The 16,150-nt window shown below is 41.4% G+C and overlaps 2 protein-coding genes across 2 annotated transcripts; both read left to right on the forward strand.

Annotated features, from left to right (window-relative positions):
- The first annotated feature begins 1,133 nt into the window (after positions 1–1,133).
- LOC110524201 (calreticulin) lies at positions 1,134–5,728 on the forward strand. Its single transcript, XM_021603624.2, has 9 exons — positions 1,134–1,395; positions 2,164–2,265; positions 2,546–2,749; positions 2,982–3,076; positions 3,178–3,387; positions 3,924–4,037; positions 4,280–4,423; positions 4,508–4,600; positions 4,741–5,728. Exons 1-9 carry the CDS (start codon positions 1,170–1,172, stop codon positions 4,936–4,938), a joined length of 1,386 nt encoding a protein of 461 aa, XP_021459299.2. The 5' UTR covers positions 1,134–1,169; the 3' UTR covers positions 4,939–5,728.
- Positions 5,729–6,139: 411 nt separating this feature from the next.
- Positions 6,140–16,095, forward strand: LOC110524200 (UV excision repair protein RAD23 homolog B). Its single transcript, XM_021603623.2, has 10 exons — positions 6,140–6,554; positions 8,099–8,180; positions 8,304–8,383; positions 8,638–9,029; positions 9,120–9,166; positions 9,270–9,397; positions 9,710–9,887; positions 12,861–13,090; positions 13,302–13,448; positions 13,577–16,095. Exons 1-10 carry the CDS (start codon positions 6,486–6,488, stop codon positions 13,688–13,690), a joined length of 1,467 nt encoding a protein of 488 aa, XP_021459298.2. The 5' UTR covers positions 6,140–6,485; the 3' UTR covers positions 13,691–16,095.
- Positions 16,096–16,150: the final 55 nt, after the last annotated feature.

The raw sequence follows: 16,150 nt of genomic DNA on the forward strand, positions 1-16,150 counted from the left end.
CCAGTTTCTAATGTTTACGATAGGCCAAGCCAATTTTGACTTTGTGGCTGTGGAAACTGTTGTGCCTGTTGTTTACACGCGTATCTTCCCTCTCCTTGGCTGGAATGGTGCCACATGATCTTGCCTCCTCCCGACTGCCTTCCATTTTTTAATACATTATTTCATATACATTTCATTGTTAGAGCGGCCCCTAGAGTATCTGGTCAAAATAATAGGTCATCTGTACGCGTCGACACATTCTACGGAAACCTGCATGGAAAACGTCATCTTTGAGAAAAGGCAGTTAATTTTTCTTAATTATTTATGTATTAACAGTAACATGCAAAACATAATAGCCAGAGGCATTCCACAAAGAAATTAGAAATTAAAAAAAAAAATACAACTAATCCATATTATATCAACAGACATATAGCGAATACATGTTTTTGACATTTTGTTTTGTATACGTTTTAAAAGACTCTAAATTGTTTTCCAAATCAGAATTTTTAAATTAATAAAAGAAAAGGGCCTTTTTCTTCATAAATTGCGTGCGTTCTTTCTCCTCGCCTCGCCCATTAGAGGAGAAGGTTAGGGGGGCGGGACCTCTTACTTTTGGGTTTAAGAAGGGGCGAGGAGAGAGGATACGAGGAGGGTGCAATTGAGATGATCCCTATGGAGTCATGACGTCTGAGTTTTATGGTATGGTTAGTGACCAAGAAAGCCTTTATTGTGTCACATGATTTCGTGGTGTGTGTCAACCTTGAGCAAGGGTGTATGACGTTCAATTTACTTTATTGCGGTGTGGAAAGTTGTGTTTTATTAGGAATTTATGGAAACATTTGGACATAATGCACATTTGAATAATCACACTTGGTTCCAAAAATAAATTAATGTTCATCCTCAATCTTACAAATTTCCACAACATAAAACAATATTTTCTGTCCACAATCATTGCTCCTCGCAAATTCAGAGAAATTATTTCAAATATGGCCCGCTCTTCGATGTGGAGGAGTTTTAGAATTTGCCTCTAACCTCTGGTCCCAGGGTCAGCGGTTAGTTAAAGCTTTGGGATTGGGCAATATGATGCCAGACCTATGGCGAGGGACTACTTCGGCCTCGAGCCGATGTGTAATCCGAGCACTTCCGAAAGATAAATCGTGGTCTCATTTCATTGGACAAGATCTCGTCCAATGAGCCACGGCCATCTGTGCAGGAATAGGGAGTTAGAAATGATCATATTACCTGTTTCCTTCAGCGTTTATAACCGACTTTCAGTGAAAAGCAGCACACACAGTTTACCTGTACAGCGGGACGGTGAAAGCATGAGGGTCGCAGTGGCAATATTAGCAGTTTTTGCATCGGTAGCTGTCACCATTGACGCTACTGTATACTTCAAGGAACAATTTCAGGATGGAGGTAAACGTGCCTTTTGTTTTTCTGATCATTCCTAAAATGTTTCTATATGATAGATAATGGTTTGGGGATCAAGGGCCCATACGTACCTCTTTTCTAGGTCAAATTTTAATCAACCATTTATGTTCTTTATACCTGGAATAGTCAATATCCAGACTATGGACTCCATTATGTCATTTCTATTGTTGAAACAACTTTTCTGTAATGTGGAACATGAGCTCTACACCCTGTTCGCCATGCACTCATTTAAAATGGACATCTTTAAAGTGAATGGATATCATAAAATATCATTATGGTCAGCCTTTTTTACACTGATCACTGTGTAGAAAACACACACCTTTTTTTTTATTTAGAAAAATACATTTTGTAATAGTATCAAAGGGAAATAAAAATAAAAAATTCCCCCCTCAAAATATAGAATTCAGCAGTGCACTGATCTGATCATAAGAAGTTCTTTCACTTGGCTTCTTTGACAGCCTGCAGTATTTATTCAATCGTGATCTTTATTTAACTAGGCAAGTCAGTTAAAAAACTATTCTTATTTACAATGACGGCCTACCCTGGCCAAACCCTCTCCTAACCCAGACGATGCTGGGCCAATTGTGCGCCACCCTATGGGACTCCTGATCACAGCCGGTTGTGGTACAGCCCGGGAATGAACCAGGGCCTGTAGTGACTCCTCTAGCACTGAGATGCAGTGCCTTAGACCGCTGTGCCACTCGAGATACTTCCCCAGATCCGGACTAATGCGATTGTAAATGTTGTTTTCAGATGCATGGAAGAGTCGGTGGCTTGTATCAGAGCACAAGTCAGACTATGGCGAGTGGAAACTGACTGCTGGGAAGTTTTATGGTGACGCTGAGGCCGATAAAGGTGAGCTGAATGGGAATATATTGTAGTTTGATCACAGCAAGATGTTTCATTATGGAGATTTTGCCAGATCTGAGTTTGCATATGCCAAATGGTTGGAAATGGCTCCTTAGATTGTGGATTGTTCGAAATGCAAATATATAAAATGTATTCTCTGGTCTCCAACCCTAATCAAAATGTAATCCACATGACACAGTACAGTATCACTATGCATCACTCACCTCCTATACCTGGGTTCAATTAAACCTACTGATGCTAATGTGTCTTCTTACCTGTCTCACAGGTCTCCAGACCAGCCAGGATGCCCGTTTCTATGCTCTCTCCAGCCGCTTTGAACCCTTCAGCAACGAGGGAAAGTCCCTGGTGGTCCAGTTCACTGTCAAACACGAGCAGAAGATTGACTGTGGGGGCGGATATGTCAAAATCTTCCCAGCAGACCTAGACCAGGCAGCTATGCACGGGGACTCGCAGTATTACATCATGTTTGGTGAGTGTGTACAGAGCACCACTAAGTTTTTCTGACTGAGGAGTGACTTTTAGTCAGAGATGAATCCCTCTGTTATTTTCGTGACCCTCGGTCATTTACATTTTTGTCATTTAGCAGAGACATTCATTCAGTGAGACATTTTTTTTAGAAATGCCTGGATTTTACTGGTATATTCTGTATTTTATTGACCTAACAATCAATAGGTTAAATTATTTAACCATCCATCCCACAGGGCCTGACATCTGTGGCTACAGCACCAAGAAGGTTCATGTCATCTTCAACTACAAAGGCAAGAACCACCTCATCAAGAAAGAAATCAAATGCAAGGTATGCCATTTTAAAATCCCTCAGCTTTGCATTCCTTTACTGCATATTACCTGCCAGGTCTGACCTCTAACCTCTGCTGTTCTCCCCTTTTGTCTTTTCAGGATGACGAGCTGACACATCTGTACACTCTGATCCTGAACCCGGACCAGACATACGAGGTGAAGATCAACAATGAGAAGGTGGAGTCAGGCACTCTGGAGGATGACTGGGACATTTTGCCCCCAAAGACTGTCAAGGACCCCGAGGCCAAGAAGCCAGAGGACTGGGACGACAGGGCCAAAATCGACGACCCTACCGACACCAAGCCAGAGGTGAGCCTCTTTGAATGAAGAGATTTGATCGAACATAAGCCAGCATGGATATAAGTCCTATCAGAATCAGGTTTGAGAAATGTTATGCAAAGTCTACAGTAACATATAATGAGAGGTACTGCTACTGGGAATGACAAAGCAATGAAGAGGTGGGTACTTTTTTCCCCCATTGGTGTTTCGCTATTCAGCCCAGTGCATTTAGTCAGAAAACACAGTTCCACCAATCCACTTTGTCAAATGAACAGATGATCCCAAAGTTCCCCCAAGGCTAGTTACTCTTACATAAAGGCCACAAAATGGAATCAGCACAGTCTATAACGAGTTGATAGGTATCACATTTGCTTTTGCCACAGTATGGACCCATTGTGTTTAACAAATGGTCTTTCTTCCTGCATTTAACAGTAAATGGACTAAGGCCAATGAGCACAAGCTTTATTTTGTTCTGGTTTAGTTTCAGGAGTGATCTCTTTTGTCAAAGCACATTGTTTAGTTCTGTCACTGACCAAGTTGTAACTAATATTGAACTTTCTCACTAGGACTGGGAGAAGCCTGAGAACATCCCTGACCCTGATGCTAAGATCCCTGAGGACTGGGATGTGGACATGGATGGCGAGTGGGAGCCTCCTATGATCCCCAACCCAGAGTATCAGGTACAGACTGAGTTTGTACCAGTTGCTGATAACACTTAAATATAACTTTCATGAATAAGTTATAAATGCTTATAAAACTTTTATGTTAGTACGTTGTAGAATACGCATGTATGCATAGCATATACTTATAAATAGTTTAATTCTTATTAATAAGTTAGCAGTGTTTTCCTTCCATGATTTTAAATATGCATTATACAGCTAGTGCACCACAGGTAGTCTTATAACTGGCCTTATCTTTCCAGGGAGAGTGGAAGGCAAAGCAGATTGACAACCCTGACTACAAAGGTGCCTGGGTGCACCCTGAGATCGATAACCCTGAGTACACAGCCGATGCCGCCATCTACAAGTTTGACAACATTGGAGTGTTGGGTCTGGACCTGTGGCAGGTATGTTAGACCTCAGACAGTGAATGTTGTTGTTGAAGGGTAATTATGAGCTTGATGTTAAGGTTGCCTCTTTTTTTTTTATAGGTGAAGTCTGGCACCATCTTTGACAACTTCCTGATCGGTGATGATATAAAAGAGGCTGAGGAGTTTGGAAACGAGACATGGGGAGCTACAAAGGTAGGATTTTGTTATTTTCATAAGTTTCTGTTTTTCATAACTTTGTATGAGTTCAGTTTGATATTCATTTTCAAATGTAAGACACATATACCAGTCCCACAGCACTCTCTCTCAATGACCCATTTTCCTTTGCAAAACAGGAACCAGAAAAGAAAATGAAGGATGCACAGGAGGAGGAGGAGAGGAAAGCAAGAGAGGAGGAGGAGAAGAGCAAGAAGGACACTGCTGATGATGAGGGGGATGAAGATGAGGATGATGAGCCAGAGGAGGAGGACGATGACAGCCCAATGGAAGAGGAGGAAGGGGAAGATCCCAAGAAGGACAAGGACGAGTTGTAAATGAAACCGGATAGAGGACGTGTCTGTCCTGCCCGATCTCCTCGCCGACGGAGTGACTGCTGTGCATCATCACATTGAGTAATACCCTATGGACTTGGCACTCCTGTGAAAACCTATTTTTCAGGTGTAGGGGTGGGAAAGGGGCAGGCAATGTTTGCCTTTTTTAAGAGGTTCACTTTTTTTTGGAAAGAGTTTAGGGTTGAAGAACTGAGTTTAAGTTTTTAGTTTCCGTCAGTTTAATTTAAGATATTTTCCCCTTTGTTCAGAATGTGGTCTATCATGTCCATGTGTCCTACAGTTTCTCTAGGTGCTGCTGCCACCGGCTCCCTTGCTTTTATCATCAGCTACCATCAGTTCATCCCTTCAGTATCAAAGAAAATGATTATTTCCCCAAATTTGTCATCAATCTTACCAGATGTTGTCTATGTTGGGAAACAAATCAGGGGCATATCAGTTGTCGTTTCTTTATACTTTTTCTCTAAATGATTTATTTTTATACTGTTGTATGCAGTACTGTACTATACATTATTATTATTATTATCATTAACATCTGTTTAATTTATTCCCACAATCGTCCTCTGTATGTCCAACCATTCCCATGCTCTGTGTTGTACATGTTGCCCCACAGGCCTTGCTTTAGTTGTATGGCAGCTGCAGAGATGACTGTATGAGACTTAAGGATCTAAACTGTGACTGTCTTTTTTTTGTTTTTGTTTCTCAAAACATGCGACTGTCCCCATGGCACACTGTCTTTTGAGTTTCAGTAAATAAATGAAGCTTTTTCTTTCAATAGTACTGTTAAGTATTTCTAGTAAAGTTAGCTCCTGATTTTGTGATATGGGTTGGTCTTAGCATTTCTAAAATGGGGTTGAAGACCTACCGTAGACATGCTGTCAAACAATATCAAAGTGGAAATCTCTAAACGTGTCTTGTGATGCTGATCTGGACATTTACCTTGAAGGCTGAGATACTACTAAGGCAAACCTTTACATGAGTAGAGACACTCTTGACCATGCTTGGGTGTGTTTTCCCATCCTGAGGACACTCCGAAGGCGATGGGCCTTTTCGCCTAAACTGTATTCTGGGACAATCCATACACGGATACTTAAATGCATGCAATTTTGACATTACTCAACACAACTCTTTGTTTCCATTCTAAGTTTACAATTCCTTGACTAATACTTTTATGAATGAATATTTATGTCAGTCATGTTTTAAATGCTCTTTTAAATCCCCCAAAATAATTTACTAAGTCATTTTGTTTTAAGAGGTGGGACTAGACGGCATTTGATATTGGGTAAACCATCACATGCACGTGCCATCGATGAATTTAGATCCACGAGGTACAGTATACCCCCTAGCCCCTAGCAGTATGTCTTGTCTCAGGCCGCAAGTAGATGGCGTCTGACTACACTACAACACAACCAATACAGCGAGATAGCTGAGTCACAGAACTAGGTAGGCTACTGTGGAAAAAGCAACAGTACAGAAACGGGTGTGAACACGGTTATAGAAGCACCTGGCAATTATCGGGAATCGTCTTGAAGATGTTGTCCATAACGTTGAAGACTCTTCAGCAGCAAACGTTTAAAATCGAAATAGATCCAGAACTAACCGTGAGTACTGAGTAGTGGAAGTTAGTGACTCTGGTAAATACGCTCGAGGCCGGGGGAGAGGGGCTTGGAGCAACCAGGGCCTTGGCCAATGCGATCTAATCTGGAGAGGGGGGTGCTATTTTATATCATGTTTTCATTGTTCATGTCACATTGTAACTGTTGGGTGTTGGTGTCAAATCGCGATTTTCGTTGCGGTTAAGAGATTACTTTGCAGTATCCTCATGAATGACGATGCAAGATTTCACGAGCCTGGTATAGGTACCACGGAGGCGCACTCGTGTACCCCTTTTTCTGGACTGTAGGAATTGGGTGGAGGGGGGCGTTCTGTACATTTGTTATGACAAATGTGTGTATTTGTTTATACACTTTAGGCCTACATCGAATTTGTGTTTTGTATAAAAGAGGCTGTTAAATTACCCCCCTCTAGCAATAACAGTAAATGAAAATGAGTAGACTAATAATAATAATATTAGAATAATAATGATAGTAATAATGAATAAAAATATGCATTTGATATCATCTACATTACAACTATTCATGTTCTCTATAGAAATAACGCCATACCCTATTAGTGGGCTATCGATTATTACAATTTTTACATTTTTAAAAGAAGATAATTACACCATATTATGACTGATTGCTGTTTTCAATACTTTTCTAGTGTCAACACATAGTCTGCTTTGCATATTCATCTGCTCTATATACCTGGCTTAATTTACAGGGGATGTTTCCCCTTTCAGAAGGCAACTACCAGAATACCTCACATAGCAGTAACCTCTAGGGTTCTACCTTAAGAGTTGCGTTCTACTATATAGTACTGCTGTCAACGAGAATGCTTTCCCTGTCAACTCACCTGGTAAAAAGGTGTAGCTACATACACCTGATTAGCAAGACCCTGATTTGTTTAATCGGGTGTGTTAGCAGTAGCACAGGTCTTGAACAAAAGCCTGCATACCACGAGGGTCCACGGGACCAGAATTGAGCAACGCTGCTATAGTGTAACCTTTAGATGTAAATAGTAGTACTGAAAGTGCCCACTAAAGGCCTTAAGTATGACTGTGCACAAGCTATGGTATCTGTTTTATAAACTCTTTCTCTGGGCCTATAGTGCTGATTGACTGGTTACATTACTGGCAACAACACTGTGGTTAGCAACTCCACAGCTCCGTTTTAAAACGGGAACGTTTATTACTGTATCATTAACTCGTGTAGTAAGTGTCAACTTTAAAAATACATTAATGGCTTATCACATAAGGGAATGTAGATCGATTGAAATGCATCTGTCTATAAGTGTATCTGTATACTTCCTCGAACGAACTCACAACAAGGTGAAGTAATGACTGAATGTGAATTACAATTTTTCACTCCAAATCCCATAATCCTCAAGGATTCTGCTTTATGACTGAGATGAGACATATCATGTGTCACCATGTTACGTTCCGGAGAGATGATCAGAATGTCCTGCCCAATAGAGATACAACTAAATGGGCTCTATCTCTAGTCCTGTTTAACAGCTTGTCATTCTGTCATTCTGTTATTGGCAGGTAAAAGCCCTGAAGGAGAAGATTGAGGTTGAGAAAGGGAAGGTTGGCTATCCAGCCGCAGGGCAAAAGCTCATCTATGCAGGTAAGCGAGGCATCTTATCTCTAACTGCATTGTTGGAGTAATCTTGACTATCAATCTGACACCTCTGGAATGTTGTAGCCTATATATTTATTTTAACAGGTTCTTCTTGTTGGGTTATTATAGGCAAAATCTTGAATGATGACATACCTTTAAAAGACTACAACATTGACGAGAAAAACTTTGTGGTTGTCATGGTTACAAAGGTAAGATTTCAACACTGTTTTAATAAATTGGTTGGTAACCATTCATATGTGAGGAGAATATGGAAATGATTCCTTTATAGTAAAACTTGAATAAAGGACAAACAGGACAGCCATTAATGTGATAATAATACTGTCATTACAGCGTTAATGATAGTAGAAGCAGGAGTTTATCATTTGTATTATCTAAAGATGAGATAGTTGTTTGTCGTCACTGTGGTCATCTCTGGGCAGTCCTTTCTGTTGTCTCCCTACAGCCCAAACCTCCAGCTCCTCCACAGATTTCTCCTCAGGCAACCCCAGCCCCAGCCTCTAGCCCTGCTCCCGCCCCTGCGCCTCCTGTTGTTTCTGGGCTGTCCCTGTCAGACATTACCTGTTCTACTTCTCCTGCCCCCATGGAGATCTCAACCCTCTCCCCTACACCCACACCCGCCCCTGCCTCAAACCCCACAAAATCAGTGGAGCCCTCCACACCCCCATCCCCTGCACCAGCCCCTGCTTCTATTCCCCCTGAAGCTCTGGGGGCCAATGCAGCCCCAGCTCCTGCCGCAGCAGCATGCCCCGTCCCTGTCTCACCCTCAGAGGACAAGCCTCACGGGGAGCACCCCGAACTGCCCCTCGCCACTACGCCAGCCCTCTCCTCCTCTAGGTATTGAGATATGATAACATATTTTGGATGGCTACCATATTTTTTGTTAATAACTGTGTCTGTTTTAATCAATGTTTTTTCTCTCAACAGCCTTGTTGATGACTTAAGTCTCTTGGAAGAAGCAGCATCGATACTGGGTAACGAAGAGTCTAGTCTAATCTTTCACATCACAATATCATGCTTCGTCTTCCCGTTGATTTATGACCCTGTATCCTATTCCCCTCTCTCGCTGCGAGCCAGTGACAGGACAAGCGTATGAGAATCTGGTGTCTGAAATCATGTCTATGGGATATGAAAGGGAGCAGGTTATTGCAGCGCTGCGAGCCAGTTACAACAACCCAGACAGAGCCGTGGAGTACCTGCTAATGGTGAATTTCTATCCTATCAGTGTTTTAATGGTAAATTAGTGTATTATTACCTGTAAGCAGTGGAGACAATTCCAACGTTACATTCGAAAACTCAGTGCCAGACTCTACTGACAATCTGAAAGCAGTATGCACACATAATACAAAAGGATTTTCAGTCCCAAATCTGTACACAGTTCACGGTATGTTTTTCCATCTATGTGCCTTACAATGAGAAGCTCTTTGATCACTTGCAAAAGAGCAATATAAATGCACTTCATTAGTATTACTTCATTTTCCTGAGGGATCATAAATTCTTCTCTCCACATCCTCCAGGGGATTCCGTCCGAGGCTGACCTTCAGCCAGTGGAAGCGCTCCAACACAGAGTTCTGGCCAACCTCAATCCCACTGCCCCAGTTCCTGCCCCAGCCTCTGCTCCAGCCTCTGCTCCAGCCTCTGCTCCAGCTTCTGATCCAGCCACAGATATAGCCCAGCCCCCACCAGCAGCCACCAGTGAGACCCCCCCCCCCCCCCCCCCCCCCACACACACACACACACACTCTTCTGTTGCTCTTTTACCAGGCCTATGTCGCTCTCATACCAACCAATCATTTCTCTGGACACACACTGCCAGGCCCGTGTCCTGGCTGTTCTGCCGCCTTAGGTGATACAAAAGAGGTGATGCCCTCCTTTCCCCGCAAAAATAGAATAGTGAGGCTTACGGTGTCGGCCCACAATGCAATTTTCTGAAAGCCCATCCATGTCGTACCGTTTGTAAAACAGGCAGTTGCATTTAGTTTATTTAGCCTAGTCCTGATTCCTAGTCCTGATTCCTAGTCCTGATTCCTAGTCCTGATTCCTGATCAAGGCTTAATAAAAACCCATGATTTTGTCTATTTAAGATCAGCATATCATCTACCCAAGTTTATCAGGAGTTATTTTGCACTTTACACAGAGGGAAACGCAGAAGTATTTTCTTTGCTATGATCAGCTCGTCAAACAATTGACGAATAGGCCTACAATTGAAATTACTGATTCGTTACAATTTAGCCCACGGAGTGAAACTCTCGGACAGCAGTCGTGAATAGCTTCATTTTATTCCATATTGTCCATTTTATTTTGACCTGATCTGTTTTTAGGATGTGGTGTTTGTTAACCTTTTACTGCAGGGGGTTAAATCAGGGTCATACAGAGTGTTTGTGGGTAGTCGTAAACAAATCGACTTTGAAACAAAAGTATTCACCTCACACACATGGTTATGGGCTTAAAAAAAGAAGACACCTGTACCATGTCAGATATAGAGTTGAAATGTATTACATTTTGAGTTTGCATCCCGATATTACACTTTATATACATCACAGAAGACTGAAATATAGCAAAACCTTTGTCGTAAAAAACAGCGCTTTTGGTCATTGACTGCAGGAAAGGGCTACCATGCAAAGTAATGTTCAAATCCCCCCCAATTTTTCTTTGATAGGGCACAATTTAGACTATTTGATCGGAGACGTGCATGATGTAAAAAGAAAGGTCTGTCCCATAACATTTTCATGAATATGGTCTCCAGTTTGTAGGCTACAAGTAAGCATTTCACTGTTAGTCTAGTCTAGCGACTCCTGTGCTGGGGCGGGTGCAGTGCCCGCTGACACGGTCGCCAGGTGTACAGTTTTTCCTCCGAAACATTGGTGCGGCTGGCTTCCGGGTTAAGTGGACATTGTGTCAAGAAGCAGTTGTTAGGTTCTGTTTCGGAGGACACACAGCTTTTGACCTTTATCTCTCCCGAGTCTGTACGGGAGTTGCAGCGATGAGACAGGACTGTAACTACCAATTGGATACCACAAAATTGGGGAGAAAAAGGGGTCGATTTTTTTTTATGTTTACTAATTTATTACAAATTAAAAGTTGAAATGGCATGAGTCAATAAGTATTTATCGCCTTTGTTGTGGCAAACTTAAATAAGCTCAGGAGTACAAATGTGCTTAACAAGTCACAAAATAAGTTGGATGGACTCACTCTGTGTGCAATAATAGTGTTTAACATGATTTTTGATTGACTACTTCATCTTTGTAGCCCACACATTATCTATAAGGTCTCTCAATCAAATTTCAAACAAAGATTCAACCACAAAGACCGGGGAGTTTTTCCAATGCCTTGCCAGGAAGGGCACCTATTGGTAGATGGGTAAAAAAAAAAAAAAAGCAGACATTGAATATCCTTTTGAGCACGGTGAAGTTATTAATTACACTTTGGATGGTGTATCAATACACCCAGTCACTACAAAGTTAAAGGTGTCCTTCCTAACTCAGTTGCCGGAGAGGAAGGAAAACACTCAGGGATTTCACCACGAGTCCAATGGTGACTTTAAAACAGTTACAGAGTTTAATGGCTGTGATAGGAGAAAACTGAGGATGGATCGAAAACATTGTAGTTACTCCAACATCTAACCTAATTGACAGAGTAAAAAGAAGGAAGATTGTACAGTACATAAATATTACAAAACATGCAAAATATTACAAAACAAGGCACTAAAGTAATACTGCAAGAAATGTGGCTAAGCAATTAACATTTTGTCCTGAATACGTGTTTTGTTTGGAGCAAATCCAATACAACACATTACTGAGTAGCCACTCCATATTTTAGAGCATAGTGGTGGCTGCATCATGTTATGGGTATGTTTGTAATCATTAAGGACTCGGGAGTTTTTCAGGATAAAAAATTAATGGAATCGAGCTAAGCACATGTAAAATCCTAGAGGAAAACCTGGTTCGATCCGCTTTCCACCATACACTGGGAGTTGAATGCATCTTTAAGCAGCATAATAACCTAAAACACAAGGCCAAATCTACATTGGAGTTGCTTACCGATAACAAAGTGAATGTTCCTGAGTTGCTGAGTTTTGACTTAAATCAACTTGAAAATCAATAGCAAGACCTGAAAATGGTTGTCTAGCAATGATCAACAACCAATTTGACAGAGCTTGAAGAATTTTGAAAATAATAATGGGCAAATGTTTCACAATCTAGGTGTGGAAAGCGCTTAGAGACTTACCTAGAAAAACTCACAGTTGTAACCGCTGCCAAAGGTAATTCTACAACGTATTGACTCAGAGGTGTGAATACTTATGCAAATTTAGATATTTCTCTATTTCATTTTCAATGCATTTGCATAAATGTCTAAAAATATGTTTTTACTTTGTCATTATGGGGTATTATGCATAGATGGGTAAAACAAAAAGTACTCCATTTTGAATTCAGGCTGTAACACAATTTTGGGGGAAATAAGTCAAGTATGAATACTTTCTGAAGGCACCATATATAGGTTTTCATTGTTTTTAGGCAGAATTATGTCTGGTGTTATGTGTTGTTGGAGGTGTGTCTTGTTCAGTTTAGTTTGGAAAATGCAGCACTCGTCAATCTACCGCCCTAGGCTGCTCAGTACTCTGTTTCATATAAGTTTTTGAACTTTGTGCCCATGCTTGTTTTGGAACAGGCGCAGTGTCTTCAACCCAGCAGCCCCCCTCGTCTGGTGGGCTGACTGGTGGGCTAACTGGTGGGCTAACTGGTGGGCTTACTGGTGGAGGTACTGGGGGTGGGAACCCTCTGGAGTTCCTGAGGAACCAGCCACAATTCCAGCAGATGAGACAGATCATCCAGCAGAACCCAACTCTTCTTCCTGCCCTGCTCCAGCAGCTGGGCAGAGATAACCCCCAATTGCTGCAGGTTAGTGGGGAGACCGGACATCCCAGTGTCTGCATGCTGTCTCTCTCCATCCACGTAGCCCTGCTTATCAGCTTGGCTTTCCAGACACAAGCTGGACTGATGGAAGGCTGGGGATATTCTGTGGTTTAGATTCTGTTTTGTTTTAGCCTACTAAAAAGGAAATCCTATTTCTATTCATAAGGGTTAGTAGGGAGATGTTCTTTCTTTGCAGCAAATTACCCAGCACCAGGAGAGGTTTGTGCAGATGCTGAATGAGCCTCAAGGAGGAGAGATGGTAGAGGAGGGAGCTGAGGCCCAGGGGGCGCCACAGACTAACTACATCCAGGTCACCCCACAAGAGAAGGAGGCCATCGAGAGGGTAGGAGTATTTATGGTTACTAATTATGATTTAACTCATTAAATATTACGTTATCTATTGGTATGCTCCCTGTGTGTTATTGGTTATGTGTTTCTGATCTGACTGTTGCCAATGTGTTTTCTTTACAGTTGAAAGCCTTGGGATTTCCAGAGGGACTTGTCATTCAAGCATATTTTGCATGTGAGAAGAACGAGAATCTAGCTGCCAATTTTCTGCTCCAACAAACATTTGATGACGAGTGAACGTGCCTGCCTTGGCATGAAGGGGAAGAATGGAGGGCTAGAGAATGAGTAATAGTGCTCCAGAATGTGCTTTTGAAGGAAGGAGTGGAAAAAGTTACCCAAAGTGACTGGTCTTCCCGGATGCTTTTCATTGGACAAAGACGTGATGTGTTGTTACTGTCAGCTAGGCCTTCTCCATTCTGAGTGTTAGATCTCCGTGGTCTCTCTCTCTCTCTCTCTCTCTCTTTCTCTCCCTCTCTCTCTCTCTCTCTCTCCCTCTCTCTCTCGCTCTCTCTCTCTCTCTCTCTCTCTCTCTCTCTCTCTCTCTCTCTCTCCCTCTCTCTCTCTCTCTCTCTCTCTCTCTCTCTCTCTCTCTCTCTCTCTCTCTCACTGCTGCTATTACTGCTCCTTGTGCCGTATCCATCTATAGAGTTACAGTGGGCAGCTTGCCCTCACCATATATTGCTTTTCAACCCCTCGCAAATAAAACGCCAAGCATACATTAGCTGGTTGATTCATATTTGTAATGTGAGCCTCATCTCCTGGGAAAATATACTTGAGTGTCCTGTGATAAAATGACAAAACCAGCAAAATGGCCACGGATCTCAAATGTGTTGTTTGTTTTCTAGGCCGAGGCTGCGAATCCGACATTTCTCGACCCTCCGTTCTGACAGCTAAAGGTCCCGAAGCTTCTGCGCATGTGTGTGATTCTCTACTCTACTCACAGTCTCTGCTCTTTTAATACAGAACCCCCCCCCCCTTCACATTTCTCACTGTCCATCGTGAATGATAATTCTTTCATTTTTACCGGTGAAATGCCCATGCAGAATCTGCATACCAACCTTGTGATCTCAATCAGTTTCATGGGGATATGCATTTAGATCTTCTTATACCGTGTTGTTTAGAATTATGTACAGTGATTGACTTTTAGAGCAGACGGTACTTAGTTTCAATCAAAGCAAATATAATGCCAAGTGGAGCACACTTGTGTTTTGGCCACATGAGAGAAAAATCCGACCCTTCACACAATCATCTTAAAATCTCATACGGAATTAGGTGTTTTTTGTCTTGTCTTACAGTAACGTTATACTATGCTATTATATTTGGCCCTGTTATGTTGAACACTATCATTATGTGATGTTGCAGACATTGATTCAGCTTTGATCTAACTGTAGTAATAAAGCCCCGTTCACCAGAGCAGAGCAGCCTGTTCTCTATGAGTAGAGCGGAGACTGTACGTAAAGAAGAGAATTCCGCACATATGCAGAAGCTTCTTATTTCTCTCAGCTGATCATTACTGTCCAACCTTTCCAATATGTTTGTCTTCGTCAGACAAAGGGAACTGGGATGTTTTGCCCGTGAAGTGTCCTATTAATGTTGGAGAGTTGCTTTGTCACTTTATTTGACTGTTACAAAGGAAACATTTCTTTGTAGAAGAGAAGGATGTTCTGTGATTGATGTGTCATCGTATTCAAATATTATTACACTGTAAAATGAGACATGGTAGATGGTAGGGAATATTTGGATTTGGTTCCAGATGTGTAGTTTCAAGGTACCAAATGATTTTACAAAAGGAAGTTTTAGCCACATAGTTGTTGTTTTTTCTTCGATATCATTGCTCAACAGTTGAAGGTTAGTTAAAGCTGAAAGTCAATTGAGCCATGTCCTTAATATTATTTTATAATCACTTTAAGTATATAACAAGATTCTGCTCTCTCTGGACACTTTTTTTGTGTGTGTGTTTTGATTGCCCCTGATCCTTAATGTATTATATCAAAAGAAATCATGCTGCAAGTTTTTTTAACCATGTAATTGCTCCTTCATGCCTCGTGGTTTGTCTCATTTTGTTGAAGAGTAATTGTTTGTTTGTGCAAAGTCATGTACAGCTTTCAAAGGTCTATCGTTAGTCAATATGTATTTTTGTTTTTGCATAGATGAGTGCTATAGGATTTATGTTGCCTATCAACAGTAAACACCCATCTCATAAAAGGTGCTAGAGTGAAGGTAAGTTCTGGACGTCCTATAAGCCAAAAGAAAACAAGTAAACATCCCACAAAACTGGCCTTGGCTTTTTATTTTTCTCTTGTGTGTAGATGGGAAAGATTGACCCAGCAGAGTTTCTGACTGTACATGGAGTTGATTTCTGCTTTTGCAAAAGGAAGCACTTTAATGTGAAGACTGTTGCTCTGAGATATGTAGGGTTGGTTAATTGCATGAGTTTATAACAGAGGCTCTAGCTGAGCTATGGCATGCTGTGGAACCACAGGAGTGATGATTTCAGCATCTAACTTTTAGTTTTTTTGTTTTCTTTTGTTTTCTTTGAAACTACAATAAAGCAAAAGGGTTTTAGACTTAAATGCACCACTTGAAGGTTTATTTAAGGTTATTATTTCAGCGTTATGTCAAATAAATAGCTTTTTACAGAGCTTTAAAATTGTGTCATTGATTACAAAAGGCCTTGTATCTGGAAACAATATGACA

The sequence above is a fragment of the Oncorhynchus mykiss genome, chromosome 5 (assembly GCF_013265735.2).
Source record: "Oncorhynchus mykiss isolate Arlee chromosome 5, USDA_OmykA_1.1, whole genome shotgun sequence".
In the NCBI taxonomy this organism is placed as follows: Eukaryota; Metazoa; Chordata; class Actinopteri; order Salmoniformes; family Salmonidae; genus Oncorhynchus; species Oncorhynchus mykiss.